The 27,439-nt window shown below is 44.8% G+C and overlaps 1 protein-coding gene across 6 annotated transcripts in view; it reads right to left on the bottom strand.

Annotated features, from left to right (window-relative positions):
* AGAP1 (ArfGAP with GTPase domain, ankyrin repeat and PH domain 1) overlaps positions 1-27,439 on the bottom strand; it is a 309,343-nt gene that overhangs the window by 71,314 nt on the left and 210,590 nt on the right. For all 6 annotated transcript variants that reach the window (XM_063400012.1, XM_063400015.1, XM_063400014.1 and 3 more), the window contains one exon: positions 11,355-11,516. In XM_063400012.1, the coding sequence (XP_063256082.1) occupies positions 11,355-11,516 (162 nt within the window). The remainder of the gene's footprint in view (positions 1-11,354; positions 11,517-27,439) is intronic.

Here is a 27,439-nt window from a genome sequence, read left to right as displayed (position 1 = left end):
CTCAGGAATTGCAGGATATTCAAATGTGAGAACCCAGAGTGGTGGCACTGAACAAGAAGCATCACTGACAATTAAGTATTTCCTTCTCTGGCGCCTGGAGTTCGACAGGCACGGCTTTAATGGTTTTATTTTCATTTGAAGGGGCCTGAATGAAGGAAGATGTGACATTTTCAGAGGGGAGAAATAAACAGCAGCCTAATCAGCCTCTGAGACACGAGAATCTAAATGAAGGACCTGGCCACCGACCCTTTGCCTCTTGTAAAGCACACGGATTTATCCTCATTATGGGATAAAAACAGCCCTGGCTCTGCTTGGGAACGCCAGCTTCGTACCTCTTGCAGACAATCCCGATGTTTCCTGGCACAGGTGCCAAAATAGACGTGTTCTGGCAGCCTGGAGGTTAAACTGGATTAATTCCTAAAACCTGAACGCTGATCTGCTGTCATTTAACATGTGCTCAACATGTGTGCTCAGCAGCAACTGGAAATGAAATATCTTAAATATTATCAAACGGTACATCATTAAATATAAATTAGATGGAAACAGGGGAAAGCGAAAAATTGACTAGGAGTTCAGCTACTCTAAATGGCTAATACGGCCATTTTTCACCTGAAGCCCTCTCCAATACAGTTTTGCCATTAAGCAAAAACCTAAAGAAAGGTAATCAATTCCAACTAAAAAGCACTTCTCCCGGAATGACTGCACTTCAAACCCCTGGCTGGCTGCCAGCCTCCCCCCACCCCCAGACAACAGCCATCAATGTTTCTGACTATCACAGGAGCACGAGGGCCATGCATAATTGACTGGAAGATGGGCTAAAACTGTGCCCAATCAGTGTGTGATCAAAACCGCGTGGAATATTCAGCGCCACTTGATTACACGGAGCCTCGTCCTCCCGCTCTCCTCATGAAATCTCTTCAAGGTCCAGAGTACTGTAATAAGATCATTACTGTCAAGCGCTACGAATCGCAGGCAATGAGTCTTGGGATAGGAAGTCATACTTCACAAGCTCCTCTGGTCTTCTCTTTTTTTTTTTTTTTTTTTTTTTTCCCCTCTCTCCCTCTCCCTCTTTTTTTTTTTTTTGTATTTTACTGCGTGTTGAGGCAGCAAGGCGACGAGGTGACAGATAATGATCACATCACTGTGTGGCAACTAGAAAGGCACTTTTAAGAAAGAGCACAGAGAAATCAGCTTAAGAGAAACTCAAACAATTTTTTTTAAGGGCTTTTTCTTTTCCCCCCTCAAAAATTAAATAGAATTAAACTGTGCAGTATTCTCCTTTCATGAATTGTGATTTAATGTCATTGAATTTAATCATTTGATAGATTTTCATATTATCCCAAAGCCTATTACCTCACAGACAAATGGCCAATTTTCTCCAGCTCACGCTCACAAAAGAAACCTTTATTAATTTTTTTTTTCTTTTTTAGAGTCGGGGGGAGAACTGGTGGAAAATGTCAATGATGAGGCCTGTTCAAGTTTCCCTTTTTACCTACTGCTTCCTGGAGTTACACACCACATATGATGCATAACATCTATCACAAGTAACTGGTCTGTAAAGAGAAAGGTGGAGGGACAGAAAACAGGAGATTAAAGCGCAGGGTATAAAATAAACATAACAGCAAACTCAGCACTGAAACCTCACACAGGGCACGTGGATCTACAGCAGGAACTTCAGCTGATTTAAGGCTTAAAATGTGACAAAACAACATGGGTTTGAAATGACTGACTGGCCAGGAGCTGGAAATAAAGGGCTCAGCATTGCTGTTACAGGATGAATCAACACACAAAGCATGGGAACTGGAATGGCTCCAGCTGTGGTTTCTAACTGGAGAAAGCTCCCGTGACAGGACAATTGCTTAAGGGGAAGGGAAAGCCCACCTTGCCCACACGTCCAGCAACTCCCCCCCTACAGCACCTCCATCACCTCCTCCAGACCTGGCACCTCCCACCATCTCCAGAAGATTAAATCCTGGACCAGAGCATTCTCCACTTGGTGTTCCCTATGGAGAACCCCATCCTCACGGATTTGTTCCCTTTCAAACACATTCCACTGGGAGACTGCTCCTCAAACCCACCCTTTGAACACCATCATTGCATGAAAAGACTTAAATTTCCACAGAATCCCAGAATGGTTTGGGTTGGAAGGGACCTCAAAGCCCATCCAGTGCCACCCTCTGCCATGGGCAGGGACACCTTCCACTGTCCCAGGCTGCTCCAAGTTCCATCCACCCTGGCCTTGGACAGTTCCAGGGATCCAGGGGCAGCCACAGCTGCTCTGGGCTCCCTGTGCCAGGGCCTCCCCACTCTCAGAGGGGAAAATTCCTCCCCAATATCTGACCTGAACTTACTGTTTCAGTCTGCAGCCAATATATGCATCTTCAGCCATGTATTTAGTAAAACTTTATATTTATCACCACTCTCCTCAGTTTTGGACATGTTTTTTAAAAGAGGACACAAACACTTTGACAAAGAATCAAAACAATAAGGGGCACAAATATTTCCTGATCTACAAGTTGTTACTAAATCCATAACTGACTGAAATGTGGGGGTTTGCAACTAAAAAGGAAGTGACCATCTGTTATGGTTCCGTGTGTACCTCTTGATTATGAGCTCCAATCAGCCAAGAGCTGATATGTTTAATAAGCCTTGGGCACATCAGACCTGACACAATCTCCCTTGAATTCCAGGACTGAGCTATCCATGGCAAACCCCCCCAGCCAGGGCTTCTGAAGGGAATTATTTAGGATTTCCACTCTTCAAAGGAAGCTGTTTCCCACTGGTAGCTCAGTTCCATCGAGCTGACGAGACCAAGTGCACAGACATCCTTCAAACACTAAACCTCCCTTCTACACCAAAATACCCTGTTTATTGAAATTGTGACACTGCCTCGAGAGATCGGTTATTTGGTGAACAGGAGGACAAAGTTACACTGAGCACAGTTACCTGATTTTAGCCTTTTCATTGGCTATAGCTTTATAATACATAATCACCTAATTTTATGATATTTTAATTTAGGTATCTAGGTTCATAAACAAATTGAAATTACCCTAGATTCCAGAAAAACTGGAAGGCACTTGTAAAACATTCTTATTTAAGGAACAGAATGACCAACTTCTCGACAGGATTAGCATTTTACAAACAGTCACTGCTACCTTGCAAACATCACCTTGTGGACATCAGGAACCATTTTTGTAACCAAGGTCTCTGTGTCAAGCTGACATCACATTGCTGAGGACACTGATTATCCAAAGCCAGTGAAATGCTAAGGTGTCACTTGTTTTCTTTCAGTTACAAAGCTACTCAAAACTTCTTCCTTCCCCCAAAAAATCAGGCCAAAGCCCAGCGTGGTCCCGGATACACAGCAAGCCCTTCTGCTGCCACAGTGCTCAAAGTGGGACTAATTTTTAGGTGAACGCAGAAAATAAAATAAAGTGCTGTCATTCTCTCACTCTGCAGATGTGCCAGTGTGTGCAACCACCACCAATTGATCCCAGGCCTCATCCTTTCCAGAATCCCCTTTTCCTGCTGACCACCACTGCGACACTTTTCCTTTCAACCAGGTAGGCGGAACCGGCCGCCTCTCCCGACCCCGGCTTCTGAGGGGAAGCAGGAATCTTTCAACTTGTTTAGCCTGCAATGAAGTAGGTTAAAACAATAGATGAGCTTCACCTCCCTTGTCTTTCACTCCTCAGCATCAACATAAGTGTCTTTCAGCAGCAAGCCTTTCATGTCAGGGAGGCTGTGGCAGCCGAGGCCCGGGGATTCCAACAAGTGACCTTTCTGCCTTGGTTGAAAGCCGGGCTCTGAAGATTCGGGCTGGTTTTATTAATTTCTGCCCTCCTGCTTCCCGGGTGCACAGCCCTCTGCCAGGACTGAGCTTCCTGTGGATGAAGTCACGGCTGACGAGTGGAATTAGAGCCCAGGAGTGTTTTGACAGGGAGAGGTGATAAACTCACACGTGCTCAAATAAGCATCTGGCATTACTGACAACAGATATGGGCACTCACTGCTGGGTTTTCTTTTTAAAGTTGCAGGCAGGAAGAACTCAGCTCGGGATTTTGCTCATTTTTAATGTCAACTAAACCCCAAGACCTGCTTTGTTTTGGGAGGTATTTAAAGAAATGGTTTCCTAAAAAGCAGCTAAAGCAGAGAATAGTTGGTCAGGGGAGGCTTACAACTCTTCTGAGATAATCTACAAACCAAGGATGCAAATACTTAACTGAACACATTCCTAAAATCTCACTGAAAGCAAACTCACTAAACTCCAGGTTTAGGAAGTGAGGGGGGTTTTTTTGTTCAGTATGAAATTCAGCAAAATGTTATTTGCTGCAATTCCTGAAATGTTTTATGTACAGGAAGACCACGAAAATGACATGACAACCAAGAAATCGTAGACGAAGAGAATTCAGCAGTAACCCTAAATGGATTACAAACCTATTTGAAAGCCCCCAACCTTCCCAGTAATCTGCTTATCCTCCCAACCCTTCCAGTTCCAAATAAATGCTTCTTTTCTTCATTCAGCATTGCAGTCAAAACGCCACTTTTGGATCCCTCTCTCTTTAAGCCCTGACCATTTTTTAAAACTATGAACATTTATTTCCTAAAACTTCAGGCACTTAAAGAGACCAGAAATAGAAGCAAACCTGCTGTCACTAAACCCTTTATCAGAAGATGCACAGAAATACTGCACGACAGGATGGGAACATACTCCTCCTTCTGTGTGATTTGGGTCTGCATTTAGGATTTTAAATTTTGTACCTATGCATTTATTTTTAGAGGGGGAAAGCTTAAGATACCTCTTATCATTTTAAGGAGAATATAACTGAAAAAAAACCACAACAAAAAAAAGGCAAGCAGGGAATTATTAAGGAAATACTGTTTTGCCCTCCTGATTCATCCTCAGCCTTTGTGTGTTGCTGTACCCCAATACCATTACACAGCAGGCTGTAATTATTGATAGCTGATTTACAGGGACCAGCTAAAATAATCAGGATGGCAAGATCACCAGGAGTAACTTCTGTGGTGTTCCTGCACGGGCAACACCTGCTTGCTGTACACTTAATTATCCTCTGATGGACTCCAAACAGCTTTTCCTTGAAGAAGTTTTGATAGCAGCTTAGTTCTGGGCATCACTTCAAGCAACACAATCCATCCAAGGACCTCGACATCCAATGGATTTGATTCCAAAGGTTACAGACTCTTTAATAGGTGAGTGGTTTTGCCCTTGCTGCAGCTGCAGGTCAAGATATTACATTTCAGAGAAAAGGCAGTGACAACACTGTGGCTTTTTGTGCTGGAAAGGTTTGTGAACATGCTGTCCTCTGACAATGTCAGAAGGTTTCTTCCAGATCATAAAAAGCAAAAAAAAAGAAAAAATTAAATATATATCTAAGAGCGGCAAGTAAAAATACCCTCCTTCATCACGGTGCTTAATTCAGTGTACGATAAGTAACTATTTGCATTAACAATGTCAAGTCCATCTGTCAAAGGAAAAACTGCTCTCCCACTTTTGCTCGAGTTGTTTCCACTAAACTTTCAAAAATCCTAAATGACTACTTTTTTTTTTTTTTAATGCTTAGAGAAATAGAATTTTTTTACTTCAGTGTGGCCACCACACTTCCTAAACTCTGCACCCAAGGAAATTAATGTTAAAATTGTGTGGAGGACACCACGGTGTGGTGCCAAGAACGTTTAAATCACCTCAGGGTATGATGCCAGCAGGGAAAGCACCAGGATGCCCAGAAAAGCTTAGGGTGGGAGGCTGCAGGGGAAATTCCCACAGGTTTTCCATGCATTTCAGTGACCCTCTGTAATACTTCTGATTTATTCACTTAAAATAGCAAAATTTCAGGTGTTATACAGAGAACTGCATTTCTGTAATGCACCTTGTCATTCTGCTTGTGGCGTGGCTGAAAGGGACACAGGGAGACACCAGCTGAAAGCACTGATGGTTTTGCTTATTGCTGAAAGAACAAATGAGAAGTCTCACTAAACCTTGTTCTTCCATCCACAGAAAACAAACAAATATATTTTAATTTCCCACTTAACTAGGTCTCATTTTCAACATTCAGTGACACAAAACACGTTTTTAAAATACAAAGGTTTTTAAAATACCTTCACCCGTTTACCCCAGGGAAAAAAAAAAGGATTTCTCAGTAAAGTGGGGTTTATTCTTTAGCTAAAAGCCAGAAAGTGTAAACCTGAAGTTGGGTCTGGACTGCACAGAGCAGCGAAGCACCAGGAAAAGCAATTACTGCACAAGGGGCAGAGAACAAATACCTTTGTGTTAAGAAAACAGTTCTGAGAAGAAACATAAAAGGTCCTTCTTTGTCCTTCAAAACTTCTTTAGAAACAAATGATGAAGAAGAACATGGCTTTCAGAGAGTTTGGAAAGTCTGCCTGAAGTTGCTGATGACACGTCCTGCTCCTCGGGCGCTGCTTCCCAGCTCCGCCTGCGCGCAGGGACGCAGAGCTGGGGAGAGTTTGGTCCAGGATGCTGAGACAGGAGGTGAATCCTCTTCCCTGGGAGGGTGGTCAGCCGTGGCACAGGGTGCCCAGAGCAGCTGTGGCTGCCCCTGGATCCCTGAAGAGTCCAAGAGCAGGTTGGACAGGGCTTGGAGCAGCCTGGGGCAGTGGAAGGTGTCCCTGCCCATGGTGGGGGGTGCAGTGGATGGAGCTTTGAGGTCCCTTCCAACCCAGCCCATTCCAGATCCTATGGTTCTCCCAAGGGAAGGAGTGGATGTTCCCATCCCACTGGGATGTGGGTGTGCTGGCCCCACTGGCAGATCTCCTGTTCAGGAAATACTCGGAGAGCAGGGATGTTCCCAATGCTGCAAGGCAGCCTGGGGCTTTCCTAAAATCCCGGTGATGGATGGACGGGAGGCAGGCTCAAGCTGGCACAGACATGAAAGCTTTAAAACTAACAAGACTAAGAAAAATAAACACTGGGAAAGATCTTTCTGTGAAGAATATTTCCAAGAAAGCTATTTAATTTTTCTGCTTGTTTTCCAGCTGAAAAGCCTTCCTATTATCCCTGGCTGTTGCAGGAAGTGCAGCAGCACAAGGGGACCCAAACAGATGAGGCTCTGAGCAGCATTCGTCTTTGAAACACAGCTCTGCCTAATCCTGCTCCGAGCAACTTCAGGCAGCATGGTGGGAAAAAAACTGCTGGTTGCTGGCACCTTGCCTAATGTAAGCATTCCTGCTGCTACCCTCAAAAACACCCAGGGATTTTTTTCAGTGACAAGTTCTGCAGGGAGAACTGAAAAACTTCTCCCTGGGTTTCACGGCGCTGGAAAGAGAAAAATTCACAAGAATCTGATTTTCTGAAATAGGAACTGAATTTTAATTTTCATCCAAGTGCAGCGCAGGTGCTTTAGCATTTTTGTTGCTGTGAGCATTGTCTCAGAAAAGCTGCAGAAAGATAAACCAAGTGAGATGAAAGAATCCATCCCCGAAAGAGAGGGCTGTGCACGTGCAGATAGTGTGGAGAGAGAAGAATCAGCATGACCTTTATGGAAGGGCATAAAAGGGATGAGCATCAGTCCCTGGAATTGGTGAACCACCCTGAGCTCAGTGTCCATCATCGTGATATCTGAATACTTGGGCAGAGGTCAATGATCAAAGCAGGCACGTTCAAGGAGGGAAAAAAAGCCCTGCAAAGTGCAGTAAAAATGCTCGAGTTTGCTGAAGACCAGATTTAAACCTCATTGAACACCTCAGCTTTGGTGCAGACGAAAATGAAGGAACCCAGAATTCCTGTTTGAAAGCTGACACTTGAAACGTGCCTGGAGCCAAAGGAAGGCGACACAAAATCTAGAATTAACCACACTGTGTAACTCTGATCCATTGTACCTGCCTGAGAAAAGCGACTGCAGGAGGATCCTCCTCCTCCTCCTCTGCACACGGAGCCCAGGACTTCCAGAAGGAAGGAAGGAAGACATGGTGCTCCCACAGTTATCACCACAGGCTCCTGGAGCCCATTTGCAGCAAGTCACCTGCTGCATCTCAAACACTTGGATCAAAGGGTTTCCATCTCCCAGAACACCTTCTTTGATGGCCTAATTTGGATTTGTGGTCTTCGAAAGTGCAGTAATCCACTGAGGTGCAAATCTACATTATGGTGGGGGAAGAAAAATCCCCAAGGAAATCTTTTAGGTCACTGGACAGATTTGTAGCCAAGCACTGGAGAACAAGGAAATCACTGGAACTGAAAACTGCTATGAAGTGCAAGACAGATGTGGAAATCATAGAATCACGGGATATCCAGAGTTGCAAAGGACCCACAAGGATCACTAATCCAACCTCTGGCCCTGCACAGACACCCCAACAATCCAATCCCACCCTGTGCATCCCTGAGAGCATTGTTAAATGCTCCTGGAGCTCTGGCAGCCTCAGGGCTGTGCCCATTCCCTGGGGAGCCTCTTCAACGCCCCAGCACCCTCTGGGGGAGGAACCTTTCCCTGAGATCCAACTCCTGTGACATTCAAGTGCTTGGAGAAAACACCCAGAACAGCCTGAACCCAACTGGACTTGAGGCTCTTCCAGGCCTTTTCCAACCTCAGCCATGCGGTGATTCTGCCTTGCACCAACACAAGTACCAGAAAATGCACAGGCTGCCAGGATTTGGGAAGAGCAGCCTCCCCAGCCTTCCTGAGCCTTGCTAGGACGTCCTTACCGGGACTCTACAGCCACTATTACTCTTTGTGAGACGCCCTTCTCCTAAAAGGACAGGGAGCTCAAGCACGCCTCATTGCCTTCTCCTTCAGCTCCCGCTGACAGACGAGGCTGCCTGTCCTCGCTGTCAGCCATCCCCTCCCAGCCCCGCCAAGGATTCAAGGACCAGCGAGATTAGCTGTCTGCTGAAGGATGCCCAGAGCTCTGGGATGCCCAGAGCCCTGTGTGGAAACTCCTGACTCTGCTCCTGTGGCCAAACCGCTGCTTTTCAATAGCAGGGCTGTGCTTGAACAGAGGGATGGTAAAATTAAAGGATTTACCAACCACTGATCCCTCCTGAGACACAACTGGCAAGTCCCAAACAGAACAGCGTGCTCAGCTCAGAAGACACGTGGGAAGAGGCAGGCCAGAGGAAGCTGATGGGCTCCTGCAGAGGTATAAACACTGTAAAAGGAGGTGTTGGCACTGTTGAAGTGTGTTCAGAGGAGGGAATGGAGCTGGGGAAGGGGCTGGAGCCCCAGGCTGAGGGAAAGGGGCTCAGCCTGGAGAAAAGGAGGCTCAGGGGGGATTTTGTGGCTCTGCACAACTCCTGACAGGAGGGGACAGCCAAGGGGGTTGGGCTCTGCTCCCAGGGAACAGGGACAGGAAGAGAGGGAACGGCCTCAGGCTGGGCCAGGGGAGGCTCAGGTTGGATAGAGGGGAAAATTTCTTCACAGAAAGGGTTGTCCAGCCCTGGCACAGCTGCCCAGGGCAGTGCTGGAGTCCCCATCCCAGGAGGGATTTAGAAGATGTGTGGATGTGGCACTTGGGGACACGGATTAGTGGTGGGCTTGGCAGTGCTGGGGGAATGGTTGGACTCGATGATCTCAGAGGGCTTTTCCAGCTTAAATAATTCCCCTTAAGGGAAGTAACACTCCCTGTGTGTTACTGAGTTGCTGCTTGCCAGCAATGTCTTGCTTTTCTGGAAGCACATTGATCCCATTTCTATGAGAGGGGACAATTTTGTTGAGATAATGCAAGAGGATTTCAGGTAACACGGCGTGATGCTGGAAGATGCAGAGAAAAGGAAGAGAAAACAGAGGAGGATGAAGGATGGACTCTGCAATCAGAACAGGGACATCAGGGACAAGAGACCCAACTGCAAATCCCCCACTGCTCTCTGCCTGCAGCCCAGGACCACACAAGCTCCAGCTCCAGTGCCTTGTGAAAATAATCTCCCCAGGAGAAAGAAAACATACACCTATTAACTGCTCAGAAAGAGATTTTTCAAAGGCTCTCGATATCCAGCTGGTCCTGATTCATATTGACTTCAACAAAATATTCTTGGGCCAATGGTGAATGCTCTGAAAAATCCCCTCTGTAATTTGCCATTGAGGTATGAAAATAAGTGGTGTAAAAGGGCTTTAAAAGAAAAAAAAAAGGACAAATTAAAAATAAAAGGCTGAACTAAAATTTGGCTTCGGGCCATAAACTAGGGGGAAACTAACAGCAAAGATAGTTAAATGACTGGAAAGAGAACACAACAGGAGCTGTTATGAAAAAAAAGCTGATGGCTTTTTAAAAAAGGATTTGTATAGATAGCTGGGGAAATAAATTCCGGATGTGATAGAAGTGCAATTGAGAAATTAAATAAATGGAAAATAAGGATGACTAAGTAGTAGTTAACATGCCCCTTCTCAGTTGTATACTATTATCACATCTATTTTTAATGTCTCTTCAGCTGTCTGCAATTGTCATCCTTTTTTTCAGAACTTGTTCCAACATTCTTTGATACTGAATTAGCTGTTTTCACTCTCCCATGCTTACAACCACATCTTTTTCTTACTCAACACTCCCCTTTTCCCACAATGTTATTCCATTGTCTCCCTTTTTCATCTCTCCTTATGTGTTGACTCCCCAGTTTCTGAGCCCTCCAACCACCCTTGTTCATCTTTTTTTTTCTGGAGCTCTTTTGGTTGAATCCTAGCATGTTTCTTTTCTTCTTTTCTAAAGCTGCAAGCATGTTTTATATCATATCTGGCTCCTGTACACATTGTTACCCCTTCAGAAGGGCATTGAACAGCTACAGCAGTGTGGAAATAGTAAGCTAAACTAAGGGAGAAAAAGAAGTTCTTTTTGGCTTTTGCTTTCTGGCTCATAAAAAAAAGAACCCAAACATTTAAACTCTCCCCTTTTCCCTTTTATCCTCAAATAACACAAGCTTTCCACGAGCAGCTGAATATTCAAACAATGAGAGGCATCAGAAGTGTTGGCCATTCTAGAGCTCAGGATGTGCCTAAGGAGATGTGATAACACAAGATTTAATAATACTGAAAAAAATACGCAAGTTCTGACGTGATCTGTGGGCTACGGAGTGAACCTGAATTTCTCCTCCTTGTTAACCTTCCAAGTGTGCCTCTTCCTTACCTCAACACCTAATGATGCTCCATATTAACTTGGGGACTCTGATTTATTAAAAAAAAAAAAAGAAAAAAGGGTTCTAAACACATTTCAGGCAGCTGAATTCACCACTGTGATGCCTCAGATGGTTCAGCTCCATCCTTACAAGCTCAGTCTTTAATTTCTCACAATTCCCTTTCCCTTGTGCATTCAGAGCCAAGGCTGTAGCTGAGCTAACAACACTCTTTGGAATGGCATTTTCAAAATCCAGGCTTGAATTATTTTTTGAAACCTACCTTCAGCCGTGCCCGAGATCCCATCAGCTTTGAAGTTGCTTGTGCTTTTCTTCCGGCGGTGCTTCTTTCTGTTGGCGTGGGGGGAAGGAGGGGGGTCCAGTTTGGGGCTGGTGGTGCTGGAGATGCTGGGGCTGGAACACACTGAATCTCCCAGGCCGGTGTCTGCAGTGGGGTGAGGGGAAAGAAAAGGGGAGCAAAATCAAAATGATTGAAGTGAGCTGATTGCCAGAATCCAAGCTCCAGCCCCTGGCTGTTCACAGACGCATTCTTGAGCTCGTTCAGGAGATTCTCCAAACAATATCCATGATTCTTTTCAAAAAGGCACAAAAAAATCCCCAACTTGGCTGAAGTGCTGGTTCAAGTCCTGTTAGACTAACAGGACTCGGTGTCAATTTTAGGAGCAAGCCAGCTGGAATGCACAAAAGCAATGGGAAAGCACTTTACTGCTTCCACTTGCTTCTTCCTCCGAAGATCTTCCCTTGCCTCAAATTCATTTGTTTAACTCTTGGAGATTTTAATACATCAACAGAGATATCTCTGCATCCTCTGGATGCTCTCTGCTGTCATTAATATCGGACAGGCACACACTGAGAAGGTGGTGATGGCAATAAAGGCGGGAAAATAAAGTAAGTAATGTACACCTGGCACAGGTAATAATTGTGTGATAAAGGGTCACTTCCTCCCTGCTCCCAAGGAAAAGAAATAATCCCACAGTCCTCTGTTCAGCTTCCTGCTTTATTAACTCCAACAATTTTAAGAACTGGGTCCCTCCACATAGTAAATACTCAAGTAACCTTAATACAGGATTTCCCCCCAAGGTTGGTAATATGACTTTTGTTTAATTACTGGCTTGGTTTGGCTTTTAATTATAAAATTCCACATAAAACCTACACTTAAAGGAAAGCGCTTGCTATTATGGAAAGTGAAGCCATTTCCAGAACCTCACTTAAATACCATATTGCACCTTAGTGAGGTATCAGGACTGCATTTATGTGCCATATCCTTAAAATCTCCTAGACAGATATTCAGCAAATACATTCCCATGATTGCCTTTTGGGGTTAGATACTTGATGATTGGTTTTAGGATAGCAGACACAGGGAAAAGAATAAAAGCTCTTGTTATAAAGCTTAAGTGTAGTAACAGGAGTGCATTTAACTTAATATGTCAGGAAAATTTCAAGCCAGAGATTATTAAAAAAATAGATTTTGATTTTTTTTGCATAGTTAAATTCCCACAGAACTGCCTGTTTGACAAAATCCAACTTATTTTGGTTTCTTTTTCCTCCTAATAAAGTTTATTTCCTAATTACCCCCTAAGCACAGTTGTGCTCTAAGTTATTAGTGGGGGATAAATTATGTAGCTAATTGCCTGGCAAGAGAGACCAAACCAAACATTAATCTTTATATTAAGGATTTCTGTTCTTTTCCCTACATCTGCTAGCTTGAAACCAGTTCCCAAGAATTCAACCTTAAAAGAGAATCATGGCAATGTATTTGCTCTGCATCAGTGTAGGAGATTTTAAGGATTTGACCTGTGACTGGTGCCGGTGACTCTCCTGGCAGACTCTGCTGTCTCTCCAGGAGAGGAGAGAGGCAAACCCAGGTGAAAATCCCCGTGGGGATTCTCTCAGCCGAGGGGACACGGATCGCTTTGGATCCATGACACGGAAGGAAGATGCAGAAGAGGGTGCCAGAAACACAAAGGCATGAGCACAGATGCAGTGGGGTTGCTGCCTGCCCAAATACTGACATCCAGCTTGACTCTGGAGATTTTCAATGGTGACACTCAAAAACAAGGAAAAAACCCAGGTTGCCTAGAGAAGCTGTGGCTGTCCCTGGATCCCTGGAAGTGTCCAAGGCCAGGCTGGGATAGCGGAAAGTGTCCCCCTCTGAGGTGTTAGGACAAGGTGATCTTTAATGTTCCTTCCAACCCAAACCTTTCCTGGACTATATGATTCAAAATGCTTCACTTTCCTCTCCTCATTCCCAGCTTTCATTTTAGAATACTTAAACCCATTCGAGTCCATCACCTCCTGCACCTGCAGCATCAACTACCATGCCTTGCACTCATCAAAAGGTGAAAAAACCCCCCAATCCTGAGGCAACACCACAGAATACATCCTGTTAAAAACCATCAGGGTAGATCCACACACTAGTGGCAGCTCTGTCTAATTTCCAGGCCGTAAATCCCCCCAACAAAACCTGCTCGAGAGCTCTGAAAAATGAGGGACGTACGGGGTTGATGCCTGGCGTCGGAGAGCTGAAGAATTAACCTCCCGTGGTAAATCCCCGTCATCCACAGCCCCTTCCAGGTAATAACCTGCTGTCCTTGGGTCAAACTGCTCTCAAGTGGGAGCCTGGAGCTCTCCCTCCCCCTCAACCAGCAGGGAAAGGTTGATCCCTCATAAACGGAGCCGAGCTGATGTCGCCGGTGCGTTCCTGCCCCGGATTCCCGGTTTCCGAGCCCACCCTTTGAAGATGGGAGTTATTTAACATTCCCCTGGTTTAAAATATGAGCAATCAAAAGGCGCTGGGCTTCCACGCTGTGCTCTCCCATTTCCCACTCCTTCTCTTGCCTGACAAGGTATTCTTCAAATTGAAAAGAGGGCTCCTGAAAGCCCGGGCTTCGGGAAACTGTAAATGAGTTCAGGCTTCAGCCCGCTGAATGCAATTTCGTCCTCCTGACTGAATACAAATAATGCATTTTATTTGGTATCAATTACCACGCCTGAGAACAGACGACCACTGCCGGCACTTTTAAATATATAATAAAAAAGAAAGAAAGAAGAAAAAAAAAAAGAAAAAAAAAGAAAAAGAAAAAAAAAAGAAAAAAAAAGAAAAAGAAAAAAAAAGGCACGGCAAATTAAAAAAGCAAGCGCCTCATTACTCCCCATCTCAACCAGCTTTGACAGAGGCACTGGAACTCATAAGCCGCGTTCCACTGGGCTGGGATGGGCTGTTTTCCAGCCATCCCGCACGCTCAATGTCAGCCATTAGTTCTTCCCAATCGGGCATCAATGTTCAACACACACCCGAAAAAATATATAATACTGGTAATAATAATAACAATCTGCAGCCTCTCCGAGCTTCAATACTTGAAGTATGAGTCAAAGCAGCAGTTTCACTTTTCACTCGGGAAGCTGACAAGCATGACTAGAGGGGGAATAAAATAACATTCAGTTCGCATAAATATCAAGCGGGCTGCTTGAGACTGATGGGCCAGGAATGTATTCTTAGCCATCATTCTGGCAGACAGGCCCAAGGACACTCATAACTTATTTTACAATCATTTAGTTTCAGCTCAAGTGGAAAACGTGACAACTTATCTCTGCTGACAAGATGCCATATCGAACCTTACAATTAACTCTCCCCCGATTATCTGCCCAGCCCATCATTAGCTCTGCGGCTCTTGATGGACTGTACGGGCACAGCTTCCCTTGATGATGGTCATCATTTGCAGGGTGCAGAGCTCCATTACACGACACTGAGGACAAAACTCTCCCCTTGCCACGTAGCTGGGGTTGTCCTGACCGGCACAGCCTCGTTTTTGCAACTGTTCTGAAGTGATGTGCAGCTAAACGCTGCTGAAAATGTCTTCTCCCCCAGAATGGAGCGTCCTCGTGTTTCAGCCCACACCTGCTGCTGCCTCCAGCCTCCAAGAGCGAGCCAGAGATGCCCATGCTCTGTGCCAGCAGCCAGGAGCCTTCCTGCCTGCCCTCCATCCCTCCCCAGTGCCATCATGAACTCCTTCAGCTGGAAGGGAGAGCTGACACAGCCACAGTGCAGAATCACTTGGTTTGGAAGGGACCTTAAACCCCAAATCCTGCCATGGGACACCTTCCCCTATCCCAGGTTGCTCCAAGCCATGTCCAGCCTGGCCTTGGACACTTCCAGGGTCGCTGGCAGCCCTGTATAAGCACGTGCAGTATCTCACTCGACGGCCAAAAGCAACAAGTGACACTTGGTGACCAAACACCCCTCGAGTTATGAAGAGATGGGACATAAAAACCCCACTCCTCTGCTCTTCACATGGGGAGTTTTCTCTACAGGTGCAGAACACATGGATTAGGAGAGAGACTGTTCTGCTTGTGCAAGTCCAACCCTCATTTCTGAGAATTTACCAAACAAAACAAAAAAGCCAATGCAGCTTTTACTGCACGAAGCAAGTGCCTCTCTCCGAGATCCATTTTGCAATTATGGTCATGAGAGAAATTCCTTTCAAGTATGACAAACTGTGGTAGAAGAAAGGAGGGGTGGAACAGAAGAAACGCTTTGTCTACAACTACAACCCAGAGTCAAGAGACAGAACATTAAATAAAAACCAGTCCTCAGAAGAGTCTCAAGAGCTGTGCTGTTGTACTGGGCTTTATTTGCTGCTTGAAACGATTTGATATCCTCTCCCAATGTTACACATATCTTGTAAAAGGTAACTTTCCATCTAATTCCCAATTTCCTATCTTTTAAAATATTTTGTTATTTGGAAGCTGGGTGTGCTCAGCAAACGGATCTCAAAGAGAACTCCATTTGTGCCCCTGAAGAACTTTGTGAGTGTCCTCCTGGATTTGAAAAGGGTAGAAAATTAACAGAATCATCACTGAATCACAGGACTGGAAGTGACCCAACAGATCATCCCATCCCAGCCCTGCCATGGGCAGGGACACCTGCCACTGTCCCAGGCTGCTCCGAGCCTCATTCAACCTGGCCTTGGACACTTCCAGGGATCCAGGGGCAGCCACAGCTGCTCTGGGCACCCTGTGCCAGGGCCTCCCCACCCTCCCAGGGAACAATTCCTGCCCAACATCCCATCCATTCCTGCTCTCTGGCAGTGGGAAGCCATTCCCTGTGTCCTGTCCCTTAATCCCATGTTCCAAGTCCCTCTCCAGCTCTCCTGGAGCCCCTTGAGGCCCTGGAAGGGGCTCTGAGGTGTCCCCAGAGCCTTCTCTTTTCCAGGTGAACACTCCCAAACTTGAGCTGTCTGAAACTCAATCCAAACCCAGTCTGTGCTTCCTGGTGCCCCTAGAACAGAAAAACAACTACCCTGCATGCTGAGTTCCTCAGCCCCCGCACCAAATCTATCCGAGATACAACTCCTTCGGCACCTGCAGCTCCCGTCAGAGCAGAGGTGCAGGAGATGCCAGCACAGGAACCAAGGAGGCCAAGGAAATGAGGGACAACAAGCCAGCACGAGCACCCCAGGCCAGGGAAAAGGAGCTGGGGGCTGGAAAAGCAGGAAAAGAGGCAACATGTGAGGTACGGGAATAGCACAGCACAAAGGCTGGGACACAAAAGTCCAAGAGCGGAGCTTCATCGTTGGCCCACGGTTCCTATTCTCTCTCTCACACACACAACTCTCTCTCCTGTGTAACCATCTGCAGCGGAACCAAGGATATTCTGACCCCTTCTATCTTCGTGCCTTTTGATTTATTTCATATTTTTGTCAAATCACCTATTTACAAAAACTTGAAACAAACTCAACAGGTGACGCTATTCTCCACAGACCAAAGTCGAGCTTGATCTGGTTTACATTTTTCTTGCATCTTCTTGTTAAAATTTTCCAACAGGCTTTCAAAGTGAAATTAGACTTTTTTGTCAAGCCCAGCTCCCCAACACGGCCTTATTCTCAAGTGGCTGGAGATTGATTAATTTGGGTTTTTGATTTGCCGAAGTGACAAGAAGTCAGACGTTACAAAAGCGGGAGCGGTGAATGGGATCAATTAAAGAGCAGAAGCAGCAACACAATTAATAGCACCAGGTTCAAGAGGAGAAAGAAAGCGCTGATGACGAAAACAACAGCAACAGCTCTGCCTGCAGCAGGAATCTTTGCTGCGACCCAAGGAAGGCTGAATCCAAAGAGGGTGTTTCAGAACTTTCACTATGCCATTAGTGCTGAAATGAAATAAGGCAAAGATGTCGGTAGCTGGTGGACTGAATAATAAAAAAATAGCTGGACACTTTCATCTTCCACACATGTGTTTTAAATAAAGGTGAGAAAAGCAATCCTTTTATTTAAACAGGGGAAGCAAGAGACTGTAACTATCTGTAGTTTGTATTTCAGACCCATTTCCCCGAGCTGAGATTTTTCTGGCTGTGAAATCCACTGCTCTCCAGCTTCCCTTTACAGCTATTACCGTAAATGTTCTATCAAGTTCTTTATCTTCCTCCTCTGCCTCAGACCGGAGTTAAAGGGATGCTGCAGTCGCACAGTGACTGCGGAAAGCTGAAGTCAGGCACAGATGGACAGGGCTGACATTAAAATTCTGCCAGAACTGCAGCTTGGCACAAGTCTGTGGATGTAATAAACACTTGGGAGTGGAGGAGAAGGGGTGGCACGAGATTACAGCCTCCAGGATGAAAAAAAAAAAGGCAAATATTTGTCAAGTAGAGAGAGCTCAGACCTTTGGGAGGAATTAGGTGCATGTGGTCATCACTGAGCCAAGTTCTGCTACTCAGGCTATGGAGGGCTTAAATTAACCTGCTGCACTGAAGAAAATTAAAGGGAGCTCTGAGCAGAACTGGGGGATGGACATCAAAGAGCCTCAGGAGTCTTCCTTCCCCTTTCCTTCCCTGCATCTCCCATTTTTGCAGCCTTGTGCCCAGAGCCTGCAAACCTCAAAGCTGTCCTGTCCTCGTCAGGAAGCCCCACTGAAGGACTCCTTTCCTCTAGGAGCAATTTCAATGAAATAAGGAAAACAAAGCTTCCTTCTAGACAGCAAAAGAGGGATCCCCCAGCTTCTGGAGGGTCTGGCTCTTGCTGTGTGGCAGCATCTCAAGTGATCAGACCTCAGGGCATGAGTGTCCCTTCCACTTTGTGACAAGGGAGGGACATCGTCCATAGCCACGGGAGAGAAAATTAGTCTCAAGATGCTCAGGCACAGATATTGGAAGGCTTCAGTAATTTTGGAAAGACCTTCATTATCATCTCCCTTATCTAAAGGGAAGACAAGTTACCTCTAGCTAATTCCCTACCAAAGCACAATGTTGGGCCATCATAAAGGAAGCATGAGAGCAGAAATGCAACAATAGAGCTTTAAAAACCCCACAAAAGGACCTTTTCCCTCCTGAGGAGCAACACATTACAGTGCTGGCAAAACAGCATCCTGCTCCCCGGAACCTGAAGGATGGCCAGGAAGAAAAGAAGCTCCCTTCCAAAGGGAGCTCCTTGTTTCCAGGAGGAATTCACCAGCTCCCACAAGGGGAGAACACAACTGTTCCTACATCACTCTCTCCTGGGCTGCCAGGATGGTGACAAGCAAAGCAAAGACTGTGCTTTAGAGGACCAGCAACCTCAGAATGTGAACTGGGGATGAGATCCTAATCTTCCTCCACACGTCTTGCCTGCAGCACGTTTAGGTCAGGGGCAGGGATGATATAAACTCTTTCCTGAGTGAGCAGGGTTTGTTAATTTATCTCATCCCCTGTTCCACAGACGCATCCCTGCTCTGGATGTGAACATGCCCTGTGGAAAGATCAAGCCTGACAAGTTGTTTGAACACATAAGGACAACAAACCAGGAAAGAGATGCTAGTCTGGGATGCTGCAGGATGCTACCACATCCCAAGGCAACCTAACTTCCTGGCTCCTGCTGAGCAGACCTACAGTCGAGATGTCCAGGGAACATCCCTAATTCTTCTGGCAGAACGTTTTCACTGGGAGCCCTGGGAGCCTTACGTGGTGTCACCCTGCATCGTTATAAACTGGGTGTGCGATGCTGTGGGCGCCACTGCTTCCCCTGGCCATCAACTGTGAGAGGTGAAAACCAGCACAAAAAGCAGGAATTATGGGGATTCACTGCAGGTAACTTGTTCACTTCGGGGAATTTATTCCCTCCCCATGAGGGAGAAAGGAGATGGACGGTCCTTTTGAAGACACACCTCAGGGCAGAACCTCCTGGTTCAATTCCAGGTCACAGGTTGGTCTGTCAGGACCAGCTTGGATGGGGCTCGGAGCAGCCTGGTCCAGTTGGGAAGTTGGAACAGGATGTTATTTAAGGCCCTTCCAACCCAAACCATTCTGTGATTCCATGATTCACACTGTGTTTGGTTCCTATCTCCCCCTTCTGAAGCCAGGCAGATCATCAGGCACCTCAAGAACAGCTGCCAACTGCAGGACCCTGCACGTAGCAAATCCACCAGGAATGGTGACATGGGAACAAACAGACATGTGGAGCACACTGAAAGAACACACTTTGGGTGAACAAGCTCCACCACAGTCAGGTATGTACAAGTGTGTGATAAATTCTATTTTGGATCAAAATGAGATGAATAATAAATTCACCTTAATTACACAGAGGGGGGCAGAGCTCCGCCCTGATCTAACCATCAGCACTGTCTTACTGCATAAAAAAATCCTCATTTAACAACATTTTGCTTTGAAATACAGCCTGCAGGTCACCATCACTTGGGAAATAATGAATCCATGGCTTAGTGAATCACTTCCTACTAAAATATTTACCTTGTGTTTCAAGATAGGCAAAGTAAGACAGAGAGGAAGAACTGACTCTCTTCAAAGAGATGCTCAGAGCCAGAAAGATGTCTCGTCTCTACTCCTGTACTTTAACCTTCCGTCTGTATAACCTGTGGATAACTTCAAGCTTCAAACCCACTCTGTGGTAATTGAGAAGAGGTTAGGAAACTCTCCACTGTCAGTCCACGAGACTTCAGTGACAAGCCCTAATATCAGTGTTTTGGAGGGGGGAAAAAAAAATCAAGAGACTTTCGCTATTAACATTTTCCAATTAAAGCTGAATAATTGCTGTACAGCAAATTAGCTGTTAATTGCATCATGCTAGACTAAGGAAAAAGCTCAAGCTTTCCTGGTAATGTATGCCATGAGCGGCGGTGTCAGAAAGGAAGAGAAATAATGGCAGCAACACCAAGACTGCTCTTAATCAAAGGCAAAATCAAACATTTTCCTATCGCAGAGACCCAGAGCTGAAAAGCAAAGCTCTTAAAACACAAAGCTCTGTCTCTCAGAGGTGTCAGGTGGTGTAAATGCCATCGACAAACTTTTTTTTTTTTTTAATTTTCGAGTTTAATCAAGCCCTCTTTCTAGCTCTCGGATAAATAAGTCGGGGCCCTTCACCAGAGAAGCCCCAGAGCCCTGGATGCTCCTCCCGGCCCGTGGGTGGCACAGCCACGGCTGCATGAAGGGATGAGATCAACTGTGACAAATGAGGGGCGCGGGCACTTGAAAGGGGAAGCTCTCCCACCTGCAGGAAGGGAAGGCCGGGGCTCGGAGCTCCAACAACCCCCAGGTTGTGGCCAGGGCCCGGCACAGAGGCTCCTTTCACTCCCAGAGATGTGTGTGCTGTGAGGCAGCTTTGAAGTGTTGGATTCCATGGGTAAGGAATACACACCAGCCCTAAAAACCCACGGCCCGTGAGCTGGGCTGGGGAGAAACCCAGCCCGGCAGCAGCCACGCTTCAGGAGGCACCTGCCCTGCTCTAAATTAAACAGAAACTTCATTAAACCCGAGCAGGAATAAAAGCCCTGAGTGTGTTTCCTGCAGACTCTTCCTCCAGACCCTACAAAACAAAGCACAGCACCCCTGGCCATACATTAAACCAAAATGTAATTATTACAAGCATCTGTTGGAACTTCTAGAGTGTGGATGTCCAAAGAAGAAATTCTCAAATCAGGAATTGCTCCCATGGGAGCTATACATGAACACTTTGCTTTCTCAGCTTTGCTTTTAAACCTTTACAAAACTTTAAATAAATTTAGAATTTACATTATTAGATAAACTTAGCTTATTTAAATGAAGATAAAAAAATTAATAAAAAAATAAAAGCTCCCTGATTTGGGAAGCTTATTTCTTTCCCTCTGTAAGTTTTCCTTATCAACTCCTTAAGTACAGAATGCACTGGGCTTATGAAATTTGTAAGCCACACTACTCGAATCAAAGAGTTTATAAAATGTCACATTCTGCTCTTGCAGTGTTATGTCTTTCCTCTATGTTTACTTTAAAGTGTGTCTCTCAATTTATAATGTTCTCTGCAAACACGATTTTATTTTCAAAGTCCATAACCTCCTGCAGGATATTGTGTGAATCCAGCTCATATATTTAATCCCTTGCAATTACTGCAAAAATTTCAGATTAAAGCAACCTTAAACTGCAAACATGCAAAGTGAAAACCTTTAAAACTTACACTCTTCTAAATACAAATGAAATTACAGGACAGCGTCCCTAATGAAGAATTCCCCTTCTCCAGAGGTGTGATCATCTTCAATATTATACCTTACATTTTTACAAAATGTTTTTATGTAATGATTCAAAATAATGGTTCTAATATAAAACCAGAGGAGAGAATACATTTTGCAGACTTCTAAGAGCTGTATCTGTCAAATGTCAAATGTCTGAGCTGAACCATGCTGGGTATCCAGCCTCCTTCCTTGACAAGTCCTGACTCTTGGGAAGTGTTTCTTGGACAGGGGCTTGAAGAGCTGAAGAAGACAACATTCACTCTTCTCACTACTCTGTCAGGCTAAAGCCTAAACTCCAAGAATAAAAATAAAGTGTTTTGGCTTGAGGGTTTTCTCCCTCTTTTTTTCTCCTGAGTGGGGATAACGGAGAAGGTGTGACAACCAAGCCCAGCTACAGGTAGAAAAAGCACTGATTTACTGACCACTGCCAGACAATCAAATCAGATTAATCAGCATCAGTAATCAGAAATAAATCACCTTTTTTCCCTATTATAAAGAACATGCTACTTGCATTTTTACTTCAGTGTAAATCCTAAGCAAAACAAAATGCAAAGTATGTATTTAAACATCCATGAGTAAATGCTGGGAAAACCCAGAGCTTTATAGTTCAGGCAAAAAGTTAATTTAGTCCCATGAACAATTTACTGACAGACATTTGGCACTCCAGGCTGTGAGCAACATTAAGATCAGCATCAGGTTGCCAATGTCAAGTTACCTGAGGATGCAAACTCATGTTTCTTGGAAGCAAGAGCAGGATTTAATTGCTGAATACAACAATTCTTTGTGTTTAAATCAGGGGCAGAGCAGAAAGAAGAGGATCCTCAACAAGAAAAACAGCTGGAGAATGGCAAAAATGTAGCTCAGGATTTAATCAGCAGCACTGGATAAACAGAGGAGCAAACTCGGCCAAGCCTGCAGAAATGCCCACGGACCCCGAGTCCTCCCTAAGCCAACGTCATGGCAGAGTTTAAACCTCAGAGGGCTCTTGGTGCCCCCACAGACACAAAGCAAGGAGAGCTGCTCTCACATCTTCCACTCTTTTATGTCCCTCCTCTGCTGGATCCGAGGCTCAGATGGCAACAGCTCATCTCCAGTTTGGTGGTCACTGAGCCACCAGCCACGGCCTGGATGGGCAGGAGAAAGGCACAGAGCCACAGAATAATTTATGTTGGAAAAGCCCTCTGAGACCCAGCTCCAAACCCTAACCCAGCACTAAAACACGTCCCTAAGTGCCACGCATTTTTTAACACTTCCAGGGATGGTGACCCCAAAGTTTCCCATTCAGCTGAGATTCCCATGGTCTGCAGAACAGAAGGGGTCCTGCTGCTTCCAGAGGCGAACACATTCCTAAAAATCCCAGGCAGACAGCACCAGCTGGATTGATGCTCCAAAGCCCTGTTCAGAGCACTTATTTATCACCATTGCCCTCCAGGCCTTACAGGACTTCAGGGAACCACAGGTTGCAAAATCCCATCGTTCTCTGCCTGAATTAAAACCAGTTTGAAATCTCAAGTCCTGCAGGATCAGCAAATCCAAAAATTACCAGTTTCCTGTTTCCTTGGACATTGCTACACAGAATTTTTTAGTATTTCTGGTTGACTGGGCTGTTTCAGGTGAGAGCTTGTCAAGAATGCCTGGTAAATTTAAATACTGGAAGCTTCTCACTACACAACCTCATGCTGAAAGGAGATGGTTTTCCAGAAATTGTTAAAAAGCAGTGCTTTATAACCCGTGTTTCCTCAAGGTATGTTGAGAAAGCAAAGGCAACAGTTTTTGTTAGCAGAATTTAACCTGCTGAAATGCAATAGTTTCCCTCTGGAAATATTTTGCCAAAAGCAATTTGTGGATCACAGAAAGGTATGAAAAGTAGAAGAATGTTCTCTTTCCCATCCTATGTAAGATAACATAAACCATGTGCACATATTATACGTGGTGCATTTCATTACATTAAGCAGTAAGAACTACAGAAAACCCCAGTGTAGCTCTAAAGCAGCTAGGAAAAAAAAAAAAAAAAGGAGAGAATAAATCTATATTTGCTTTTCAGTCACAATTTCCATATTTAAAAAGGAGGAAAAAGCTCTTCCAACCTAAATCATCTGTATACACTGACCAAAAATAATTCTGAAATTCTATGAATCTATTTGAAATAATATAATTGATCCTGGTCAAGAACCTGCCTATGGAATTCCAACAGCTCTAAACGGTATTTTCTGATGTCAGATGCAAGTTGAACCATTTCCTTTCCCAAGGCAGAGCAGAAGGTTCCACCATTTAATCATTCCCAGCACTTAGGCTCAGACAAGTAAGGCAAGTTGCAAGGTCTGCATTAACATCAACACTCCAGCGACCTCTCACACCCCATGGCACAGTGAGAACTCAATTTCACATTAATAAACCCTAACACCAAACTGTTAGAAACTCAGAAGACACCAGGTATTACAACTTCCATAAATTACAGCCCAGCTCAAATGGCCCGTACAAGCAATTGTACAGTGATAAAGCCTAAGTGGATGATATTTAAACAGATATTTGATTTACGGCAGAGTTTTACATCATGCTGGAATTCAAATGACAATTTACAAGTCCAGAGACGAGAAATCCCTGCCCCATGCAAAGTGCTCTGTCAGGAGCTGAATGCTGAATCCTGCAGGAAGGAATCCTATCCCCTGATGGTCTCAGGGCACAGAAGCCAAATGATGGAACAGGACATTTAAAAAGGGAATGAACCAAGCTGCTGCTTCATCCCCAGGTAGGAAATGACATCCTTGGTCTTCTCAGAGTGATGTCTCACAAATCTCACTTTTGCAAGGCTATGGTTCCTGGCACCACAAAAACTTCTGGTGGCTCTGCCTGTCAGGTCTTCATAGATGCACGAACTGCTTGGCAGGGCTGGGTAAAGGGCTGGACTTGATATTAGCGGGCTTTTCCAACTGTAAAATTGTTGTGATTTTATGAAAATAAGAGCTGGATTTACAGAGGAGGAATTGTGGGATGCACAACCCAGAACAGAACTTTAACACCCAAGCGGGTCACAAATGGCTTCCCTGAGACCAGAAACCTTCCTGTTCCCCAGCAATGAGCAATTACAGATAATTCTGGGTGATAAAAAAAACCCCCAAACATCAAGGAGAAGATTTATCAGAGGATAAAACATCGCAGGCTTCCAGTGGGATCCAGGAAAACCTCTGGGCCAATAGCTGGAGCAGCAGTAATTGTTCCAAATCTATCAATAAAGCTGAGCTGCTCCTTCATTGACTGCAAACACCAATTTCTTTCATGGGGGATTATAAGTTGATGTTCATGGTCTCTCTACCACCATTAGGGTGATAAACAGTTGAAACTACATCAGGATCTGACACACAGATCAATTCTGGGTCCATAAAGAATCTACACAAGAGGTTCCTGGACAGGGATTTACTGCCCCCAGTTTTTATTCTCTCTCGCTGCTAAAATTACTTCTGTCAAGCACTTACAAGAGTATGGGGGAGAAGGGGCGAAAAAAAAAGGAGGAAAAAAGGCAAAAAGAATTAATTTTTCATGTGCTGCTGGAACAGCCTTTTGAAATTTCAGGAGTTTTTAAGGCAAATATGTTCCTGCATTGGAAATGATGCTGAACAGCAGGTGGGAGTGAGCTAAATAGTGAGCCAGCAGCACGAGCTGCTCACTATCCAGCACGCAGCAATTTGAAACACCAAACTAAGCTGTCGAGATTTTCTCCCAGGGCAGTCGCGGGCTTCATGTTACCAGCGCCAAATTATATTAGACATTTCATTTTAAACCTCAGGTACTTAAATGTAAAACCTTACAACAGTAATAGTCATAAAGCAGTGGGGCATTCCATTTCAGAGAATGGATTTTTCTATTTTTCCCCTTTAATTTAACCAGCACCTCCTGTTTTGTGGCTCTGCCCACTACAAAGTAATTTATCTAATTAGGAGATGTTCACAGCTGCTTGAAAGACAGAAGCCCCAGGAAACCAAAGGTCTGGTTTGGAAGACTTTGAAAAGTTCTCTGGAGCCACACAAAGTATTAATTTAATGTGAAAAAAAAGGTGCAGAGAAAAATTGAATCCCAATATGTTATTTTGTCTACAATAAAACCACGTGACAATAAGCAGGCATATTCTCCAGTACATTGGCATTTGAATTCCAAAAGATGCTTAGCTTCTTGCCATACCTGCTGCTTTCACAGTATTATCTTTTGATGACTAAAATTCAAAAATCTTTTAATGGAGAAAAAACCCCCAGAAATTAAAAAGGGTTTTTCATGCGTCAACTTGCCAACATAAAGGACACATCTCTGAGCTTACCCAAAGATGATACACTCAGAGCAATCAATTATTCTTGAGGTTTTGTAGGAGTTTTAGAGCAATACTTCTGAGTCTGCTGACCCTTAGTTGCCTAAAACTCGTTTTTAATCCAATTTTCCCTCCATATTTATATAAAAAAACCCTCCTAAAATTTCTTCTTTAAATATTAGAACCTCTGCAAGAAATTATTCGAGGTAGGCTTATTCACAAGTACCCACCAGTCACCTGCAATTTCAAAAGAAGTATTTCATAGGTAATTCTGGCTGTCGTCTCTTTTGAGCCAGAAGTAATCCCATATGAATGTCAAGCCAGAAAAAGTTACTGCACATATGGGGGAGTGCAGAGGTGGGGTGGGAGAAAAGGTTCCTTTTGCCAGGAATTGCAAACCAGCTCGGGATCAGCAGCAGGAGCAAAGGGCAAGGCCAGCAAATACAGCATTTTGAAGTCAAGGGGGTGGCCAAAGGCAGGAATTTAGGTGCTATTTCTACTTTTTAAGATTCTATTTTCATGCTGCTTGTAGGAGTTCACTGAATTCTGGAAGTTTTTCTCCCCTGCAGCTTCATTTAGGACATGTGGCATGGGGATGGCAGCTGCTCACCTGCCTGCAGGTGTGTGAAGGTGCACAGGAGTGCAGCCTACAGCTCCTGCCTTCCTCCTAGAGCAGCACTCAACACTCTTCATCTCACCTTAGAAAAGCTACAGGATAAAAGGCACAAAAGAGCCCAAACTTTGGTCTAACGTTTTAGAATGGAGGTGGAGTTGGGGTAGATTAAACTGACAAAGCAGCTCAGGAAAAAGAAGCAGAAAATACATAATTCTAAGTGGGAAAGCAGCTCAGCATCCATGCAGGGCAATGCTGCCTCCCCATAAAGCTTAACCAGGAGTGGGTAAGCTGGGTGGACACAGGAGAGAACAGGATTGAGCATTTATTTCACTGTGCTGCTTCAAAGCATCCCTGCCTTCCTGCAAGAAAGTTCTTAGGCAAAATCTGGATCATTTTGATGCAGATTCTCCTGAAGGTGCTGCCCTCATGACTAGTATGGCCAGTATGTAAGTATGACTTTGATAGTTAATGCTGACTGAAACACTGATCATGATTTTAAACCCTCTCTTCTCCTAAGGTGGCACTAAAAACCTGACCAGAGCTGCTGGAAAACCCAGAGATGGTCTCAGGGCTGTACTCAGATTCAGACCTTATACAGACACAGAAATATATATGGGGCATGTGAAATAGTTCCTATATTCCCCTAATTGTGCCCATTTTAGGGGCAGCCATCAGAAACAGCATTCCTGCTCTTTCTCCTGACCTATTTACCCTGGTCTGGTAGCAAGTATCACATCTACCCTTTAAAAACAATTATTGCTACAATCTAATAATTCCAAAACACCACCAGGAACAGTGTCTGCTCCTTTTAATGCTGTTAAATGCTCCACAGAGGAAACACGAAGACTATGCCAGGAGTGTGCAGGCAATGGAGCAAGAGCAGAGCAGAGAAAGGACACTCTGAGGAAAAGTCCTGGAGGGTCACTTACTGCTAATACCCATCACACAGGGCAAGGAATCTGAGTATAAA

The sequence above is a fragment of the Prinia subflava genome, chromosome 6 (assembly GCF_021018805.1).
Source record: "Prinia subflava isolate CZ2003 ecotype Zambia chromosome 6, Cam_Psub_1.2, whole genome shotgun sequence".
Classification (NCBI taxonomy): Eukaryota; Metazoa; Chordata; class Aves; order Passeriformes; family Cisticolidae; genus Prinia; species Prinia subflava.
Note: the sequence above shows the minus strand (reverse complement) of the source record. Positions and strands in the feature narration are given on the sequence as shown.